Source organism: Phyllobates terribilis, unplaced genomic scaffold (genome assembly GCF_046119375.1).
Source record: "Phyllobates terribilis strain yellow unplaced genomic scaffold, ASM4611937v1 Scaffold_9__5_contigs__length_417890890, whole genome shotgun sequence".
NCBI classification, from domain to species: Eukaryota; Metazoa; Chordata; class Amphibia; order Anura; family Dendrobatidae; genus Phyllobates; species Phyllobates terribilis.
In genome coordinates this window covers 230,219,056-230,240,454 of record NW_027362769.1, presented here as the reverse complement: position 1 = coordinate 230,240,454, position 21,399 = coordinate 230,219,056, and the positions used below count along the sequence as shown (strand labels likewise).

General features: G+C 50.5%; 1 protein-coding gene across 1 annotated transcript in view; it reads right to left on the bottom strand.

Annotated features, from left to right (window-relative positions):
- Positions 1 to 21,399, bottom strand: part of LOC141162056 (uncharacterized) — a 539,567-nt gene that overhangs the window by 58,366 nt on the left and 459,802 nt on the right. The window contains exon 64 of the mRNA XM_073647724.1: positions 1,193 to 1,285. Within this exon, the coding sequence (XP_073503825.1) occupies positions 1,193 to 1,285 (93 nt within the window). The remainder of the gene's footprint in view (positions 1 to 1,192; positions 1,286 to 21,399) is intronic.

The window sequence follows — 21,399 nt, the reverse complement described above, 5'->3', positions numbered from 1 at the left end:
GCATTCAATGGTGGCCGATTGTCTGCAGAAACCTTGTTCTGGTGATTTGCTTTCTGGGAAGCATATACGTTACGTCAGGTCCTTTACAGTAATTTGATGTAGGGAAAACTAACTTTTCCCCTGGATTATGAAAAGTTGAACTCCAAGATCATTGTAGAATAAGTAATATAATATATTTAGAGAATTGCTAAACATCTTGTGTATTCTATACCTGTATATAAACTGTTAAATGATTTCCAGAGAACATACCATTTGAGTGGAAAAGTCAACATTAGAAGAAGTGCTCTCAATGGTCCAAAAGGGGATGTTCTCCAGCACCAAAGGAAAAAAGTTAAAATGTAGCCTTTATTCATGTGGGATAAAACTAATTGGCAGACTGTGCACAAATTAAAACAAAATCCCATAATGCTTACACGTTTCGGGTAGAAAAACCCTTAATCATAGCTATATCAATTTTTTATCTTATATGATTAAAGAGGTTGTCCACTACTTTAGCACTGATGACCTATCCTTGGGATAGGTCATCAATGTCTGATCGGTTGAGGACCGACACCCGGCACCCCCGCCGATCAGCTGTTAATAGTGTCAGCGGCCGCCACCGGACAGAAATACTCACTTGTGGAACTGGCTGTCTTCTGATAGTGGCCAAGGCTTGGTACTATACATCCGCCTTCTATTCAAATCAATAGAAGGCAGATTTGCAGTACCCGGCCGCGGAGACGGCCAGCTTCAAAAGTGAGTATTTCTGTCCAGCGGCCGACACCGGCAACAGCTGATCGACGGGGGTGCCAAGTGTTGGACCATGACCGATCAAACATTGATGACCTATCCTAAGGATAGGTCATCAATGCTAAAGTAGTGGACAACCTCTTTAAAGGCTAAGTTTTCACTACTTTCCTTTGGTGTTGGAGAACATCCTCTTTTGGACCATTGAGAGGTATTTGACCTGGAAGCCAGACCAGCACATACTCTGTACACCACACCAATATCACCGACTGTCTACCCTGGAAGTCTCCTCTGACACTTATCCCTAACACAGGAGTGATCATCTGAATTGACACTTTTTCTATTTTTTTCAGTATAAGAATAGTTGAACTGAAATCGCTATTATGCTTTGGTTGTAGTAAGAACTAATGGCAAAAAGATACATTCAAAATTATTGTAAAGTTTAATATGTCTCTACATTACTCACAGTTTTCTGAATTCCGCCAACGTATACTTCAAATTTTTTGTTCATTTCAGCAAGTCTTGTTTTCAAACTGGATGCGAGGCTACCTAGTATATTCTAAGATGGAAGAGAAATGTTATTAATCCATCAGCACCATTTATATCCGGGAGGGTTATTTATGATAATGTTTCTAAAAGGAAAATGGAGATTTAATATTCTAAATAGCGTGACAAAACCAGAAGTGGTGTTATTTGTGCCATACGTCTTGTGATTATTTTTATGTACATGTAGTACAATTTAGAAAGGTTTTACTACATGACTTGAGCACTGTGTATAGTATGGTGCTCATGTCTTATATAGAATGCATTACAATATGCTTCTGGGCTCCACATCCTTTCAAAGGGAATCTGTCAGTAGGTTTTGGCCATGCAATGCAAGGTCAGCATGAGGTAGGAGCTGAGTGTTATGATCTGCAACAAGTACTAAGGAAAGATAGGGGAAAGCTGTCCCTACAGTAAGACTAAGCTGAATCCCTACGATGTAGCGGGCTGCCTGTTCCTAGCGAACAGACCCGCCTAAGTCCTTGGCTAGTCTGAATGAAGACCTATAGCATAAGGGGAGGGGTCCCTAAAAGAACTAAGGACTGGGACAAAAAAGGGAAACCTCCTAAACAGAGAAGTTGTTGCACAACACAAAAAGACAAACTGACGAAAAGGTACTAGAGGTCCCAGAAGGACCAAGCGAACTGACAGAGAAAGGCACCGAAGCACCTGGCTAGAGAAACAGTCAAACACTGAAGTCCAGCACAACCAAAAGGGCGGAGCTGGAATATAAAAGCAGATGGTCACGTGACCGCAAAACACAAGATGGAAAAAACAAACAGGAGGGTTCTAACACTGAGTCACTGATTTCAGTGATGTGTCACTTATTAGGCTGTGTGCTGTTGATTGAATAGTATCAGTGTTTTATCAGCAGGAGATTATTACTGCCAGGACTGGTGCCCATGTGAGACCTGGTCTAACCACGCCCCCAGCGCTGATTAGCAGCTCACTGTTAATATACATTGTACACAGAAATCTGCTAATCAGTGATGTGATGCTACATCTAAAAACTCTGATTGTAACTGCTGCACCCAGTAAACTAAGCAATACAACACTGGAATCAGGGTCTCTGTCCCTATATCATGCTGCTCTCAGATGAGGTATAAAAAACCTGGAGACAGATTCCCTTTAACAGCAATATTCTCAATAATATTTCTTGAGGTTTCAAGCAGGAAATGCAAATATTGTTGTACAGCTTGCCTTCCTGTACAAATATGCTTTATGCAGGAGTTCCTTATCCTTCACAAGACCTCTGCTTGTAGTCCTTGAATAGAAACTTTCACTGTATACTTCCAAAGGATGAAAATCAGTTCAGGTCATGAATAGTGTTGAGCGAGCACTAAAATGCTCGGGTGCTCGAAGCTCAGGCCAAGCTCACCGTGATACTCGGGTGCTCGACCCGAGCAACGAGCCCAATGTTAGTCTATGGGAGACCCGAGCATTTTTGCGGCGGCACCCCTGGCAGTCTGTAGAAAGCCTAAAAAGTGCCCAAAACGATAGTGACAGTGCTCAAAAGACATGGGGACAGCATGGGCATCGCCCCCAGGTCACTGCTGTCAACAACGTGGTCAGAGGTATTAAGCCACTTTTACAGGCTCACAAGAAAACGTTCAAAAACGAAACTGAAACGGTTTTCCTGTGAAATATGTTAAGGAACATCCTTTCCAGGGTAAAGACTTGTGTGTAAGGTAAAATAAATAACCAAAAACAAAAATACTCCACCACACCTTGGGCTATGTTCACAAGTAGCATTTTTATGCGTTTTTGCACTTTTGTATTGCTTTCAACCGTGACCAATGCATTCACCGGGAAATGTCATTTTAACATTTTACAATGTTATCTGGCCATGTGCTGTGTGACACATGCATACAGTGCTGAAAAGATATGGGAACAGCATGGGGAAGACCCCTGGAAGCATCTTTGACACCCAGGTCACTGCCTAAAAGTGAGCCCATCAGAAGTGATCCTTTCCGCATCAGAAGATGCAGACTTGCAACTATCCCCGTGCAAGTCCTTGTCCCAGGGCAGTGTTCAATTGTACCTCCCCCCATTCCTAGCAATGCAAGCGCAAGTATGCAGCCTACCACCCACCCACCCCCAGGCTGCAATACCATACTGCTAGCTTTCTTGCACTTGAAATGGGGCCTTTTAGTTTGGAGGAGGCTGAAGCTGGCCACTACCTCATGGCTGCTTCAGCAGCGAGGTATCCATACTCGGTCCCCAGCCGCCAGGGGGCCGCCGGGTGTCCATACTCGGTCTCCAGCCGCCCCGCGGCCGGGTGTCCACACACGGTCCCCAGCCGCCCCTATTTCTCCTTGGAACATCCCCCCACACACTTTTCTTAGCCCGGCCTGCTTTAGGGCAGCATTGGACGAGCCTACCAAAGAACCAGACTCCTCCAGTTGGCCCTGGCTTCTGCATCAGGGGAGTTGAGAGTGCCAAGGTGAGGAGCATGATGATGATGATAGAAGTTAGCATCTGCTTAGTTTTCTTGGAATGCAAGTGTGGCACCCCAGGGGTCCGGTTGCCACAGTGGCATTGGCTCCCTCAAAAGAGATAATGCCTGTAACGGGTCTGGGAGGTGGAACCACAGAGCAACTATACAAAGGGGCAGTCCTTGTAAGGAAGCGGGTGACACCCAGGGAAGGCGGGCAGGCAGTCACGGCTAGTGACTGGGACAGTCTCTGGGTAAGAGGGCAGGAGATCACGGCAAGTGACGGGGACAGTCTCTGGGTAAGAGGGCAGGAGGTCACGGCAAGTGACGGGGGCAGTCTCTTGACAGGCGGGTGGTCACGGCAAGTGATGGCTAAGCCTCCAGGTAGGCTAGCAGGCAGGTAGCGGGTGGACGCTCCCAGGTGAGCGGGCGAGAGTCTCTGGACAAGCGGGTGGTCACAGCAAGTGACGGCAGAGCCTCCAGGTAGGCTAGCAGGCAGATAGCAGGTGAGCGCTCCCAGGTGAGCGGGTAAGATTCTCTGGACAGGCAGGTGGTCACAGCACGTGACGGCAGAGCCTCCAGGTAGGCTAGCAGGCAGGTAGCAGGTGAGCGCTCCCAGGTGAGCGGGTAAGATTCTCTGGACAGGCAGGTGGTCACAGCACGTGACGGCAGAGCCTCCAGGTAGGCTAGCAGGCAGGTAGCAGGTGAGCGCTCCCAGGTGAGCGGGCAGCCGGATCCATAGACAGACTGGCAGGGCTGGTAGGCAGACTGTCGGACCGCAGGAATAACAGCAGATAGACACGAGTCAGGCAGGTATCAGACAGGAAACTGGCAGGAAACGGGCAGGTAACTGGAAACGGGACCTGAGGGCTGAAGCAGAGTGATGAACTATGCTACAACATTGCTCGGGCACCTCCATTTTGGAGGAGGTGCCTTATATATGGTGAGGTCCTCCGGCCATTGGCCGGGGACTCCTTAGGACGGCGCGCGCGGCCCCTTTAAGAGAGGGGTAGCGCGCGCGCGCCCTAAGCACAGTGGCCGGGAAGCAGCGCGCGCTGCCAGCAGAGCGGGAGGAGGACGCCGGGCATGGAGCGGAGAGGTGAGGGGAACAGCGTCCCTGCCTAGCAGGAGGCAGGGACGCCGACGCTACAATGCCATGTCTGGAAGCAAGCAGGGATCCCTTAGTCAGGGGTACTAAACATGCAACACTTTCCTGGCTCCAGACCAGCAAGGAGAGCCACTCCCCTTGGCAACTGGGATCTGGGGACGGGGTTAGTTAGTCTTAGTGTGAGGAGTTGAAGCGAGGACGTCGAGGAGAGAGGAGCTGGGGACTGGAGCTGCGCGGCAGCTCACCCCAGAAGGAGGAAACACCGAAGTACCGGACACCGGAGTCCGAGACTGTGGGGCACCGAAAGGCCCAGCAGTAGAAACCGGAGGGCAGGAGACAGCAGGTCTCCTGGCCCCATCAGACGCCCGGAGGCTCAGCAGTACTGCAGGGTCCAGCACTGCCAAGTGGGAGTGACACGCCAGCAAGGCCCGAGCTGCCTGCCATACGGGTGAGCACAGAAACGCCGCAGTCAGGGACAAAGATCACCGCACCGCTACAAGCAGCAGGGCCAAAGAGTTTGGTGGAAAGGGAAGGCCTCCAACTTCACCTGGCAAGGAGGATTCTTTACTTGCTTCCAGGCTGCCCGGACTTCCACTTCTAGCCAGTACCCTAGTCCCGGATTGTTTAATCAGCACAAGTAGCCCTGGAGCTAGCTCTTCCTGTGGAGAGCCACACCATCCCTGCTGCAGTAACATCACCTTCAGAGGACTACTCGACAGCGGGGGCGTCACGAACTCTATAAAAACACTATAAATCCCCTATCCATAACTCCTTTTATTGACCGCCCTGGGTCACGGCCCAGGGGGCGCGTCAACTTGGCGTCACGAACAGGATTCATGAAGCCCGGTATAACCGGGTCCTGTGTGCCATAGACTTTATTGAACGGTGTGATCACGTGGTTTGCCGCCCGCCGAGAGGAAGAAAGAAGCCCCAATCCGGAACCGCTGGGTAAGAGATCCTTCCGCCTGCAGAGCAGCATGCGTGAGGAGACGCCCAGGATCTGGCTGAGGTTCACTAGGGGGGAGGAAGATGCCCAACATGGAAAAGGGTTCAGCCGCAGGCGCAGCCGCTGCCACTGTAATGCCGTTATCAATGCCATATATACCGGGGGCGGCGTGGTTACCCCAGTACTCAGGGGAGTCGCACACCCTGAATGACTTTGAGGAAAGATTGCGCAGTTTGTTTAAAGTATACCCCCTGTCTGAAGAGCAAAAAGTCAGCATCCTCATAGGACAGCTAATCGGTGCAGCCCAGAGAGAAGTGAAGTCCTGGCCAGGCAGAGACAAAGGCACTGTAAAAGAAACAACTGGCCCGTTTGAAGGATACCTATGACACCCGCACCGCAGCAGAAATTAAAATGAAGTTTTATGGGTGCAAACAAAGGGTGCAGGACAGTGTACGGGACTATGCTCTAAACCTGCAGGAGGCGCTGCGGGCCATCAAACAGGTAGACCCCGACAGGGTGCATGATGAGAACAGATTGATGACTGAGCAGTTTATTGAGGAGCTCCTGTCCAGCGCTCACAGGACACAGCTGCGCATTATGGCTCTGCAAAACCCTGATCTGGACTTTGCACAATTTAAAGACAGAGCCATCCGGGTGCTGCGAGAATCAACACCAGGCGGTGCTGTATCCCACCGGCGCCCAGCTATCACATACCACCAGGAGGTGGCATCTTTTTCCCCAGAACCTGTGGAGGCTGACACGCAGACTCTGGATAATGACCTGTCTGCCGACCTGCGCCTCCAGGTCCAGGAGCTGACCAAAAGTGTGGCTGCATTAACCAAAACCGTGCAGGCCATTCAAGTGTCCCCCAAGGAAAAGATCCAGCTGGCTTCCAGTCCAGATGACGTCCCGTGGCGATGACAGAAAATAATTCCACCGATCAGAGGGAGGAACAGCAATCGCTACGACCAGGACGGACAACCCATCTGCCGCCGCTATCAAAAGGCAGGACACTACGCAAGATTCTGCAATTTAAACGGGCAACACCTGGGGCAGAGGGCCAACCCCCAGGAGTAAGACGACCGGGCCCACAAAGCTGGCGAGACAAGTACGTGGGAGGACAACCGGTCCTAACTGTCGTGCTTGATGGCATCCCAATGACCGCACTGTTGGACACTGGGTCCCAGGTGACCACGATGCCATATATTCTTTATAAGCAATACTGGACTGATTCAGACATTACCCGCCGTCCAGATGAACATCTTAGTATCTATGCCAGCAATGGTCAGCCCTTACCTCAGGTGGGGTATAAAGAGGTGACCATAAAAGTTGGCAAAGTAGAATTGCCATCACAAGGAAAGATAATTGTTGATATTGATCGCCGAGAAAGTCATCCCATGATAACCTTATACACTAATGTGATAGAAAATTGTCTTGGAGAAATTATTGTTTTGTTGCAACAGGTCGCAGAGACTGCCAGTTCCAGTCAGCAGTGAGTTCTGCAGAAGGAAATCTGAGCCCTGATGAAAAGACAAGAGGTAGAGCTGTCTGGAGGGGAAATTGGCAGTGTCAGGATGAGTGATCCATTCCCCATTGCAATGCCACCTAGGAGCGAAATGTTGATATGGTGTCGAGCAGCAATTGGTCTCAGGGGTCAAGATTATCAGGCCCTGGTAGAACCCGTATACTCTGACAGTAGGCCCACCATTTTGACAGCCAGGGGGGTAGTCGATGTCTGCAAGGGGAGAGTGCCGATCCGCATCCTGAATTGTGGGGAGAAAGAGGTCCATTTACCCCGGTATGCTACCGTTGCTAATTATTCACGGTCAGTAACAACTCAATAAAGACAGTGGAACCCTTGCCTCCATCCAAACCGGTGGAGGATAATGGCTCCAAGGGGCAGATGGAGGATTGGTGTCAGAAGCTACAAATGGGCACTGACTCCACCCCTTTGCACCAAAAGCATTGAGTATACCGGGTGGTCCAAGAGTATGAGCGGGTCTTCAGTAAACACCCATTAGACTTTGGGCAGGTAAAAGGGGTCCAACATCATATCCCCACAGGAGATCATCAGCCCATTAAAGAGCGGTACCGGCCTGTACCCCCAGCTCACTATCAATGTGTCAGAGGGATGTTACGGGAGATGAAGGAGGCTGAGGTGATCAGAGATAGTTGTAGCCCCTGGGCAGCTCCATTAGTTCTCGTGAGAAAGAAGGATGGTACAATGAGGATGTGTGTTGACTACAGGCAGATTAACCGCATTACACATAAGGATGCCTACCCATTACCCAGGATTGAAGAGTCACTAGCTGCATTAAGATCTGCTAATTATTTCTCCACTTTGGATCTCACCAGTGGGTATTGGCAGGTTCCTGTGGCAGAGGCGGACAAAGAAAAGACCGCGTTTACAACATCAATGGGCCTCAGCGAGTTCAACTGCATGCCATTCGGGCTCTGCAATGCCCCAGGAACCTTCCAGCGGTTAATGGAGTGCTGCCTAGGACATAAGAACTTCGAAACTGTCCTGCTGTACCTGGATGAAATAATTGTCTACTCGAAGACATATGAAGACCACCTGCAGCACCTGGCCGAGGTGTTCGAAGCCTTATCCGGTTTTGGCCTGAAGGTAAAGCCGTCCAAATGCCACCTGTTGAAGCCCAAGGTGCAGTACCTAGGTCATGTGGTAAGCGCCGAAGGTGTAGCGCCAGACCCTGAAAAAGTTACAGTGATCAAGGACTGGCCAAGACCCTCCATTATCAAGGAAGTGCGGCAGTTCGTCGGGCTGGTAGGCTACTACAAAAGATTTATCAAGGGTTTCACCAAGATAGCAGCACTCATGCAGGACCTCCTGGTAGGCCAGTCCAAGAAGGCCAACAACCCGAAACCTCCGTTCAAATGGGGTAAACCAGAAGACGAATCCTTCACCCGACTGAAGATGTCTCTGACCGGAGACGAAGTCCTGGCCTACCCCAACTATGGCCAACCCTTTATACTCCATACAGATGCCAGCAACATGGGATTGGGAGTGGTGCTGTCCCAGGTACAGCAAGGCAGAGAACGAGTGATTGCATACACCAGCAGGAAGCTCCGGCCCACGGAAAGGAACCCCGACAACTACAGTTTCTTCAAGTTGGAGTTTCTCGCTATAGTCTGGGCTGTAACAGAGCGCTTCAAGCACTATCTCGCCTCCTCCAAATTTACAGTCTTCACAGATAATAACCCTCTGACGCACTTGGAGACTGCAAAGCTTGGTGCCCTAGAGCAACGATGGATGGCCCGACTGTCTAACTACGAGTTCACAATCAAGTATCGGACGGAGCATAAAAATGCAAATGCTAATGCACTGTCCAGGATGCCCAACTTGCCAGATGGGGGTGAAGACCCAGAAGAGCTGGAGGAGATAGAGATACCCGCTTTCCATCGTCATGGGGTAACCCAGTGTTCCCACTGTGTGAGGGACAAGCGCTCTGCCAACAGAGAGGCCACGTTCAACCCATTGCCCCACCATGGATGGGCAGAAACGCAGGATAGTGACCTGGCTGTCCGCCTAGTAAAGGAGTTGCTGACGCAAGCTGACTCGTACCCTGATCCAGATGCTCCACAGGAGACCCAACAGTTGTGGAAGGAGAAGGGCAAGCTGTTCATCTACGAGGGAAAGCTGTGTCGAAGAAGTATCAACTCCCGGACACATGAACTGGTCTGGCAGGTGGTAGTCCCGAGGCGGGATGCGCCAATGGTCATAGAAGCGTACCACGATGGAGCAGGAAACTTCGGGTGGAAGAAGTTGGAAGTCCTTTTACATGAGCGATTCTACTGGGCTGGCATGAGGAAAGCAATCGAGAGATGGTGTCGAGAATGTGGTCCATGCAACCTGAGACGAAAAGACCGTGACAGCCAGAGGGCTCCCCTGCAGCCCATCATCACCAAACAGCCACTAGAACTGGTAGCCTTGGACCACGTGAAGCTAGCCCCAAGCAGGTCAGGCTATGTCTACGCTCTAACCATAGTAGACCACTACTCCCGGTTCCTGGTAGTAGTGCCAGTAAAAGACCAGAAGGCTCAGACGGCAGCCAAAGTGTTCCAACAGCACTTTTGTCGCCCGCACGGTTACCCTGAACGGGTGTTTACCGACCAAGGTCCAGCCTTTGAAGCAGAGGTGTTCCAGGAATTCTGTAACTTGTACGGCTGCAAGAAAATCAGGACGACGCCATATCATCCCCAGACCAACGGGTTGTGTGAAAAGATGAACCAGGTGGTGATAGACCTGTTGAAGATATTGCCCCTTGAAGACCGTAGCCTGTGGCCAGAGAAGTTACCAGATTTGGTGGACCTATATAATCACATCCCGGTGAACTCCACCAACTGTACACCCGCTTACCTGATGAGAGCAAGACCTGGTAAGCTACCTATCGACTTAGACATAGGAGTCTTAACACAAGAGACGACATCACCAGATGCGGATTGGGATACCGAGCAGCAGCAAAAATACCACAAAGTGCAAGAGTGTGTTGAAAGAAGTTTGTCCCAAGCAAGACAGAAGCAAGAGAAGACTTACAATCAGCATGCACCTGCCATTCCCTTGTCACCTGGAGAGCAGGTACTTAAGAGAAAGAGACGACTCCATAAATTAGATGACCAGTGGGAGGTTGAGCCATACACCGTCCTACCCTCGAATTACGACAACACCAAAGTGTGCCTCATCAGCAAAGATGGAGGGGAAACTTCAGCGGCAGTCTCAAGAGATCACTTGAAGATATGTCCTGAACAGTTGAAACATGCAGAAGAAGATCAAGACAACTCTCAGCCTACAGAAGGAGTGGAGGAAGTGGTCCAAACAGTTCTCGGAGAATTTCCCCGGTTTTGGACGCAGGTGAACAATGCAATTGTAGTACCGGTCCTTACCTTTCTCCAAGTGGCCTCACCGGAAGCTGCAGAAGTCCCAGAACATCTGGAAGACCAGTCGGCCCCAGAGACAGAAGTTTCATCATCAGCAGACCAGGAGAATCAACCCTCTGCTAGCAGTGAACCTGTCGTACCCATGGTGAGCCAAAGAATTCGTAGGAGGTTACCTAGCCTACCAGTGTTACCTTAGACTACCCGTAGAGTAGTTCACACTGAACCCACCACACCAGGGGTAGACACAAGGGACCAGGGTAGAGCAGTGACAACTAACGTACTACGTAGATCGACCAGGAGTACAAAAGGTCAGCTCCCTGCTCGCTGGAGAAACTAAAGAATTAAAGTATAAGAGAACTAAAATGTATGCTGTATATAGTTACCCGTAAAGCAGAAAAGTTGTGTTTTCAAAGTGAATTGCAAAAGTTGGTCATGTTTGCATTTAGTTACCCGGTAAGGGTATAAAGACTTGTAGGTTATGGACGGTGAATAACCAAAGAACTTTCTATTGTAAATAGTTGCACTTATTAGAGTGCCCCTTATTGGTTTTATGATTATAACAAATGAACTCAGAACAAAAACCCGTTTGGCGTGGCCGAAGACGTGGTCCAACACCTGGATCATCTATGCTCTGCAGCCACGCCCAGGGCCTAGGTTGAGGGTTTTCGGACGGGTCCCTCATGTTGCTCAAAATTGCACCTGACTAAAGAAGAATGTTATTAACAGTGTTTATAATGTTTTGATAACCAGTAACGTTCAAGAAATGTTATATTCATAATCTTCTAATGTGAACTGTAATTGTTATTTGCTAATTTTGAAAGATATCCTCAGTCCAGGAGTACTGAAATTAACTAGGGGGGAATGTGGCACCCCAGGGGTCCGGTTGCCACAGTGGCATTGCCTCCCTCAAAAGAGGTAATTCCATGCCTGGAAGCAAGCAGGGATCCCCGAGCCAGGGGTACTAAACATGCAACACTTTCCTGGCTCCAGACCAGCAAGGGCAGCCACTCCCCTTGGCAACTGGGATCTGGGGGCGGGGTTAGTTAGTCTTAGTGTGAGGAGTTGAAGCGAGGACGTCGAGGAGAGAGGAGCTGGGGACTGGAGCTGCGCGGCAGCTCACCCCAGAAGGCGCAAACACCGAAGAACCGGACACCGGAGTCAGAGACTGTGGGGCACCGAAAGGCCCAGCAGTAGAAACCGGAGGGCAGGAGACAGCAGGTCTCCTGGCCCCATCAGATGCCCGGAGGCTCAGCAGTACCGCAGGGTCCAGCACCGCCACGTGGGAGTGACGCGCCAGCAAGGCTCGAGCTGCCTGCCATACGGGTGAGCACAGAAACGCCGCACTCAGGGACGAGGGTCACCGCACCGCTACAAGCAGCAGGGCCAAAGAGTTTAGTGGAAAGGGAAGGCCTCCAACTTCACCTTGCAAGGAGGATTCTTTACTTGCTTCCAGACATCCCGGACTTCCACTTCTAGCCAGTACCCTAGTCCCGGATTGTTTAATCAGCACCAGTAAAGACTCTGGGACTGCACTTCCTTGTCTCTGTGTTTCTTGCTGCGCCATCAACTCCTGCACTACAATGCCCAGCACAACCTGCAATATCCACACTGCCCTGGAGCTAGCTCTTCCTGTGGAGAGCCACACCATCCTTGCTGCAGTAACATCAGCTTCAGAGGACTGCTCCGCAGCGGCGGCTCTCTTTAGTCGCATTCCACAGGTGGCGCCACAAACTCTATAAAAACACTATAAATCCCCTATCCATAACTCCTTTTATTGACCGCCCTGGGTCACAGACCAGGTCACCGCCACTGTGACATCCCCGAGCATCGACCAGCCTGGCACCGGGTACCCCATGGCCCAGGGGGCGCATCACAAGCGTAAGTGTGCAGCATGCCACCCACCCACCCCCAGGCTGCAATACCATACTGCTAGCTTGCTTGCACTTGAAATTGGGCCTTTTAGGCATGTAGAGGCAGACGCCGGCCACCATGTCATGGCTGCGTCGGTGGCCTGGTATCCATACTCAATCCCCAGCTGCCCGGCGGCCGGGTGTCCACGCTCGGTCCCCAGCCGCCAGGGGGCAGCCAGGTGTCCATACTCGGTCCACAGCCACCCCGCGGCCGGGTGTCCACACACGGTCCCCAGCCGCCTGGGGGCGGCCGGGTGTCCATAAACGGTCCCCAGCTGGCCCAACTTCTCCTTGGAACATCCCCCCATACTTTTCTTAGCCCGGCCTGCTTTAGGGCAGCATTTGACGAGCCCACCAGAGAACCAGACTCCTCCGGTGGGCCCTGGCTTCTCCATCAGGGGAGTTGAGAGTGTCAAGATGAGGAGCATGATGATGATGATGATAGAAGTTAGCATCTGCTTTGTTTTCTTGGAATGCAAGCGCATGTATGTAGCAGCGGCTTGGCCTGAGGTGGTCAGCGTTTTGGCGCATATCCTACCTCCTCCGAGGATTGCTGGATGTTTTTCTGCTACTATCCCAGTTCTATGACTCCCATTAAAACAAAGCTTCAGGTGATGAATGATGGATGAGGTGGTGGCAAAGGAGAAAGAGCAGGAGGAACAGGGACCATTCACATCAATATCAGGCCAGTCAACCACACATGTTTAGTAGGATATGTTTCTGTACCAAAAGGAGAGGTTCGGCTACACAGTTATAGGGCATGCAGTGAGTGCAATGCCTACCAAAAATTTTGAGGCACTCCAATGCCCCTTGGAAGTGACATGGAGGTCAGAGGGCCTTAACTAAACCGTTTTTTCCATTTATAGCAACTGGGTCTCCTGTGCACTGTTGGCCTAAGCAGTGAATGGAAGGCTTTCCAAAAATTATGAGGAACTGCAATGCCCCTTGAAACAGATGTGGATTACAGCATACTAAAAAACCTTCTACCGATTATTGGGGAGAGGGTCTCTCTTAGTGTTCGCCTATGCATTGAAAAGCAAAAGCTGACTAAAATTAGGAGGAAATGCAATGCCCGTTGGAAGAATGGTGGAGTTCGCAGTGGAAAAAAAAGACAATATCAATGCCCTGGGAAAGGTGGTGGAGGTCGCAGTAGCTTAACAAGACGGTTTTAATGCCGCTTGGAAAAGTGGTGGAGGTCGCAGTGGAATAAAAAGACAATATCAATGCCCCTGGGAAGAGTGGTGGAGGTCGCATTAGCTTAACAAGACGGTTTTGATGTCCCTTGGAAGAGACGTGGCGGTCGCAGTGGAACAAAAAGACAATATCAATGTCCCTGGGAAAAGTGGTGGAGGTCGCATTAGCTTAACAAGACGGTTTTAATGCCCCTTGGAAGAGACGAGGAGGTCGCAGTAGCTTAACAAGACGGTTTTAATGCTCCTTGGAAGAGTGGTGGAGGTTACAGTAGCTTAACAAGAAAGCTTTAAAGCCCCTTGGAAAAGTGGTGGAGGTCGCAGTAGCTTAACAAGACAGCTTTAATGCCCCTTGGAAAAGTGGTGGAGGTCACAGTAGCTTAACAAGACGGTTTTAATGCCCCTTGGAAGAGACGTGCAGGTTGCAGTTGTGACGCCCAGCTGCGCTTGGTATCACAGATCCTAGAAGTGTGCATTGATGGATTCCTCCACAAGAGGCCACCATAAGCATTCACACATCTCCACCTTCCACCTCAGACCAGCAGAGGGAGCCCGTTAGGGATATAAATAGGGAAGGTGGAGCCAGGCAGTTCAGTTCCTCTGAAGAGTTCCTGCAGTAGAGAAGCCTGAGAGAGGTTAGTCTGCAGAGGAGCTCAGTCTAGTTTAGAGAACTCACCTAATAGTTCAGTAGTGGAGCACGAGGCTCCTGCTAGCTAGATTCAGGGAGTTCAGTTAGATCTTTAGGTGTGCCAGCGCCATAAGATCGGTGAAGCGCGGCAAGCTGCCGTTAGTGTGTATAGCCTAGCGAGGGCCCGAGTAGGCCGAAGGCGAGTGGAGAGTTAGTACATAGGGGGCAGAGGAGCTTAACCGGCTCACCCCGAAGCAGTTACCGGACACCGGGTCCGAGCTTACCGGGATCTCTATGACCCAGTAAGGCATAACCGGAATCCCTGGAGAACTACAAGTCCCAGGATCGCTAAAGTTCTGATACGTAACAGAGCCAGGAGACACATAGGCCCCGCAAGCTGAGGAGCGTGTATTCCAAGAAAAGGCCCTACCACAAGGTCAGCCAGCGCAGGACAGAGACAAAGTTAGGCCTAGCTCCAGGCAGGTCAGAAACTTACTATGCAGAGGCAAGTAACAGGAGGCCCTACACCCGCTCATTGGGGAGGATCCTGATATGCACCCTTCACCCTACAGTGCTCCGGGACATGGTAAAAGACTACACCAAGAAAGCAGCCCCTCTGCAAGACCTCCTGGTAGGGCAGTCCCCCAAAGGCAGAAATCCCCCATTCCACTGGGGTAAAGAGCAAGCCGAGTCATTTCAGGAGATGAAGGAGATCCTGACAGGCGATGAGATCCTAGCCTACCCTGACTACAGCCAACCGTTCCTGCTGTATACTGATGCTAGCAACGAAGGACTGGGAGCTGTCTTAAGTCAGAAGCAGAATGGCAAAGAGAAAGTGATCGCATACGCAAGCAGGAAGCTCCACCTGACCGTGAGGAACCCAGAGAACTATAGCAGCTTTAAGTTAGAGTTCCTGGCCTTGGTCTGGGCCATCACTGAAAGGTTCAAGCACTATCTAGCCTCCAGTAAGTTCACTGCCTTCACTGATAACAACCCCTTGACCCATCTTGAATCAGCTAAGCTCGGGGCGCTGGAACAACGATGGATGGCTCGGCTGTCAAATTACCAATTTACAATTAAATACCGGGCGGGCCGCAAGAACGCCAACGCCGATGCCCTGTCCAGGATGCCTCACCAGTGAGACACAGAAGAAGAAGTGGATGGCCTGGAAGAGATTGAGCTACCTGCCTTTCACCGGAATGGGATGATCCATGAGCAACGAGCCTCCAGGAGGCAGCGTGGAACGACGTTAAACCCCCTGCCTCACCACAGCTGAAAAGAGACCCAGGACAGTGACCCGGTTGTCAGCCGCATCAAGGAGCTGAAAACCCAAGAGGGAGCCTCCCTGGAGAAGGAAGCGTCTCTCCAAGCAAAGCAGCTATGGAACGATAGAAGCCAGCTGTTTATCTACCGTGAGAAGCTGTGCCGGAGGTACGTCAATCCAAAAACCCATTAGATGGTAAGGCAGATAGTGGTCCCCAAGACAGACATCCAAATGGTGTTGGAGGCCTACCACGATCAGGCGGGGCACTTTGGCTGGAAAAAGCTGAAGTGTCGATTCTACTGGGTAGGAATTCGCAGCTCCATTGAGAGGTGGTGCCGGGACTGTGGACCCTGTGGCCTTAGAAGAAAAGATTACAGCAGCCAGAAGGCACCCCTGCAACCCATCAAGACGACTCGACCCCTGGAGATCGTGGCCCTGGACCATGTCAAGCTGTCCCCCAGCAGGTCAGGGTACTCTTATGCTCTGACCATGGTGGATCACTACTCACGTTTCCTGGTGGTCGCCCCCGTCAAAGACCTGATGGCAGAGACAGCAGCAAAGATGTTCCAAGCATATTTCTGTAGACCCCATGGTTATCCTGAGCAGGTGCTGACGGACCAAGGCCAAGACTTTGAGGCTGAGTTGTTCAAGGACTTCTGCCATCTCTACGGGTGTAAGAAGATAAGAACTACACCGTACCACCCGCAAACCAATGGTCTCTGTGAGAAGATGAATAACATCATCATCGACCTGCTAAAGACCATACCACTTGAGAGAGAAATCAGTGGCCAGACCTACTACCTGACCTAGTAGATCTGTACAATCATATACCAGTAAGTTCCACCAATTGCACTCCAGCATATCTCATGCGGGCAAGGCCAGGAAAGCTGCCCATGAATCTGGAGCTTGGTGTTGTCGAGCCTGAAGCTGACATGACCACTGAAGACTGGGACACGACCAGACAAGAGCAGTACAGGAGGGTGCAAGCCTGTGTCGAGGACAGTCTCACTCGGGTGAGAGAAAAGCAGGAGGCGCACTACAACAAAAACAGGCAAGGAACAGGAGGCCCTACACCCGCTCATTGGGGAGGATCCTGATATGCACCCTTCACCCTACAGTGCTCTGGGACGTGCCTGAATTTCCATCAGTAAAAGGTACTGAAGTGACTATCGTGTCTGTCCCTGATCTTGCTCTGACCCGGCTGGGTCTCACCTGTCCTGTGTCCCCCTCTCCGTACGCTGCCCTGAGGCCCAGCTCCACCTGTGGGGAGATATACCATCGAGCTGCCTTATCATCGGCCTCAGAGGACTGCGCAGTGCTGGTGATTCTCACTAGAAGCAACAGGTGGCGTCACGAACTTTCATAAAACTAAGAAATCCATTAGCCCCTTTTTAAAGAGTGACCCCAGGGTACGGGCCCGGGAGCCGACCACCGCGACATCCCCAAGGCCAGGCAAAGGCCCAGGTACCGAGTCATCCCCATCCCCTGGGCTAGTCACAGTAGATTAACAAGACAGCTTTAATGCCCCTTGGAAAAGTGGTGGAGGTCATAGTAGCTTAACAAGACGTTTTAATGCCCCTTGGAAGAGACGGGGAGGTTGCAGTAGCTTAACAAGATGGTTTAAATGCCCCTTGGAAGAGAAGTGGAGGTCGCAGTGCAATAAAAAGACAATATCAATGCCCCTGGGAAAAGTGGTGGAGGTCGCATTAGCTTAACAAGACGGTTTTAATGTCCCTTGGAAGAGACGTGGAGGTCACAGTAGCTTAACAAGATGGTTTTAATGCCCCTTGAAAGAGTGGTGGAGGTCACAGTAGCTTAACAAGACAGCTTTAATGCCCCTTGGAAAAGTGGTGGAGGTCGCAGTATCTTAACAAGACAGTTTTAATGCTCCTTGGAACAGATGTGGAGGTTGCAGTAGCTTAACAAGACGGTTTAAATGCCCCTTGGAAGAGACGTGGAGGTTGCAGTAGCTTAACAAGACGGTTTAAATGCCCCTTGGAAGAGACGTGGAGGTCGCAGTAGAATAAAAGGACAATATCAATGCCCCTGGGAAAAGTGGTGGAGGTCGCATTAGCTTAACAAGATGGTTTTAATGTCTCTTGGAAGAGACGTGGAGGTCGCAGTAGCTTAACAAGACGGTTTTAATGCCCCTTGGAAGAGACGTGGAGGTCGCAGTGGAATAAAAGGACAATATCAATGCCCCTGGGAAAAGTGGTGGAGGTCGCATTAGCTTAACAAGATGGTTTTAATGTCTCGTGGAGGTCGCAGTAGCTTAACAAGACGGTTTTAATGCCCCTTGGAAGAGACGTGGAGGTTGCAGTAGCTTAACAAGACGGTTTTAATGCCCCTTGGAAGAGACGTGGAGGTCGCAGTGGAATAAAAAGACAATATCAATGCCCCTGGGAAAAGTGGTGGAGGTCGCATTAGCTTAACAAGATGGTTTTAATGCCCCTTGGAAGAGTGGTGGAAGTCAAAGTAGCTTAACAAGACAGCTTTAATGCACCTTGGAAAAGTGGTGGAGGTTGCAGTAGCTTAACAAGACAGCTTTAATGCCCCTTGGAAAAGTGGTGGAGGTCGCAATAGCTTAATAAGACGGTTTTAATGCCCCTTGGAAGAGCGGTGGAGGTCGCAGTAGCTTAACAAGACAGCATTAATGCCCCTTGGAAAAGTGGTGGAGGTCGCAGTAGCTTAACAAGACGGTTTTAATGCCCCTTGGAAGAGACGTGGAGGTTGCAGTAGCTTAAAAAGACAGTTTAAATGCCCCTTGGAAGAGACGTGGAGGTTGCAGTAGCTTAACAAGACGGTTTTAATGCCCCTTGGAAGGGACGTAGAGGTTGCAGTGGAATAAAGAGACAATATCAATGCCCCTGGGAAAAGTGGTGGAGGTCGCATTAGCTTAACAAGGCGGTTTTAATGCCCCTTGGAAGAGCGGTGGAGGACGCAGTAGCTTAACAAGACAGCTTTAATGCCCATTGGAAAAGCGGTGGAGGTCGCAGTAGCTTAACGGCGGTTTTAATGCCCCTTGGAAAAGTGGTGGAGGTCGCATTAGCTTAACAAGACGGTTTTAATGCCCCTTGGAAGAGACGTGGAGATTGCAGTAGCTTAACAAGACAGTTTAAATGCCCCTTGGAAGAGTGGTGGAGGTTACAGTAGCTTAACAAGACAGCTTTAATGCCCCTTGGAAAAGTGGTGGAGGTCGCAGTATCTTAACAAGACGGTTTTAATGCCCCTTGGAAGAGAAGTGGAGGTCGCAGTATCTTAACAAGACGGTTTAAATGCCCCTTGGAAGAGGCGTGGAGGTCACAGTAGCTTAACAAGACAGCTTTAAAGCCCCTTGGAAAATTGGTGGAGGTCGCAGTAGCTTAACAAGACAGCTTTAATGCCCCTTGGAAAATTGGTTGAGGTCGCAGTAGCTTAACAAGACAGCTTTAATGCCCCTTGGAAGAGTGGTGGAGGTCACAGTAGCTTAACAAGACAGCTTTAATGCCCCTTGGAAAAGTGGTGGAGGTCACAGTAGCTTAAAAAGACGGATTTAATGCCCCTTGGAAGAGACGTGGAGGTTGCAGTAGCTTAACAAGACGGTTTTAATGCCCCTTGGAAAAGTGGTGGAGGTCGCATTAGCTTAACAAGACGGTTTTAATGCCCCTTGGAAGAGACGTGGAGGTTGCAGTAGCTTAACAAGATGATTTAAATGCCCCTTGGAAGAGACGTGGAGGTCAGAGTGGTTTAACAAGACGGTTTTAATGCCCCTTACAAGAGCCATGCAGTACAGAATATTAATAACATTATTCCCATTATTGGGGAGTGGGTCTCCCATAGTCTTTGCCTATGCCTTCCAAGCAAAAGCTGCCAAAAATTAGGACGGAGGAACTTGCAATGCTGGCAACACGGGCCACGGTCACCCTGGTGGTATAGTGGTGGTGAAGGCTGAGGATAAGGAGAAGAGCAAAATACATCCGAATTGAGGAAGCGTATACCCATGTGTGGGTGTGAAGCGGTGCATGGGAATACACCTCCCGAAGTAACACAGTGGATTTGACTTTATGTTACTCTGCTGTCATTTGGTGGTGATGAGAAGTCTGGCCCAATCCAGCCCTTGTTCATTTTGATAAGGGTCAGCTTGTCAGCATTGTCAGTTGACAGGCGAGTGCGCTTATCAGTTATAATTCCCCCAGCGGCACTAAAAACATGCTCCGATAACACGCTAGCGGCAGGGCAGGCCAGGACCTCCAAGGCGTACAGAGCGAGTTCATTCCAAGTGTCCAGCTTGGATACCCAATAATTAAAAGGCACAAAGGAATCACGGAGGACGCTGGTACGGTCGGCCAGGTACTCCCTCACCATCTTTTGAAACTTTCCACTCCTTGTGAGAGTACCCCGCGCCTCAGGGCCTGTAAGCTGGGCGGGTCTCAGAAAACTGTCCCAGAATGTTGACAGTGTTCCCCTGCCTCTGCTGGATTGGAGTTGCATCTCTCTCGCCTGTACGCCTTGGTTGGTCAACGAACTGTGACCTCTGCCGCTAGCGTGTTCAGATGGGGATTTTTTTTAACAGTTCTGCAGCAAGGGCCTTCTGGTACTGCCCCATTTTTGTAGACCTCTCCACCTCAGGAATAAGAGAGTGAAAGTTCTCCTTGTAGCGGGGGTCTAAAAGTGTCACCAACCAGTAATAACTGTCACCCAACATTTTGGCAACGCGAGGGTCACGGTTAAGGCAGCGTAACAAAGTCAGTCATGCGTGCCAGACTGGTAACGGGCAAGACTTCCGTGTCCTCACCAAGATGACAACTGACCATGCTCTCCTCCTGCTCCTTCTTCTCCCCCCTGTCCTCAGGCCACGCACACTGAATCGACTGTATGACCGTTGTACTGGTACTACCGTCTACAGCGCATGATACCATCTCCTGTTCTTCCTCCTCCTCCTCCTCCTCTCCTTCATTGTCCCCCAATGCACGTTGGGATGAGATGAGGCTGGGCTGTGTGTAATCGCCACTTACGGGTTCTTGATCCATCTCATCATACTCTGGCTGCAATTCCTCCACTTTAATTCTCTGCAGAGAGCACTGCAAAAGACAGACAAGTGGGATGCTGACTCTAATGATGGCGTCATCGCCACTCACCATCTTGGTGGACTCCTCAAAGTTTGTCAGGATGGTACATATGTCAGACATCCAGGTCCACTCCTGAGGTCTTATGTGTGGAGTCTGACCTGAATATTGACGGCCTTGTTGCAGCTGGTACTCCACAACTGCTCTCTTCTGCTCACAAATCCTTTGCAACATGTAGAGAGTAGAGTTCCAACGTGTGGGGACATCACACACCAGTGGGTGTGCCGGAAGCTGCAAACGCTGCTGCAACACAGCAAGGGTGGCGGAAGCTGTAGCCGACTTGCGAAAATGAGCTGACAGGCGGCGTACTTTGACGAGCAGATCTGGCAACTCGGGGTACGATTTAAGAAACCGCTGAACCACGAGGTTAAGCACATGAGCCAGGCATGGTACGTGTGTGATCTCGCCTCGCCTCAGAGCCGCCACCAGGTTACGGCCATTGTCACACACGACCATGCCTGGATGTAGGTTCAGCGGTCTCAGCCACAGATCTGCCTGCTCTTTCACAGCTGTCCACAACTCACAAGCAGTGTGAGGTTTATCACCTAAGCTTATGAGTTTCATGACAGCCTGTTGCCACTTGGCTGAGGCAGTACTGCAGTGCTTCCAGCTTGTAACTGATGTGGTGATATCTGAGCTGGAGGCTGAA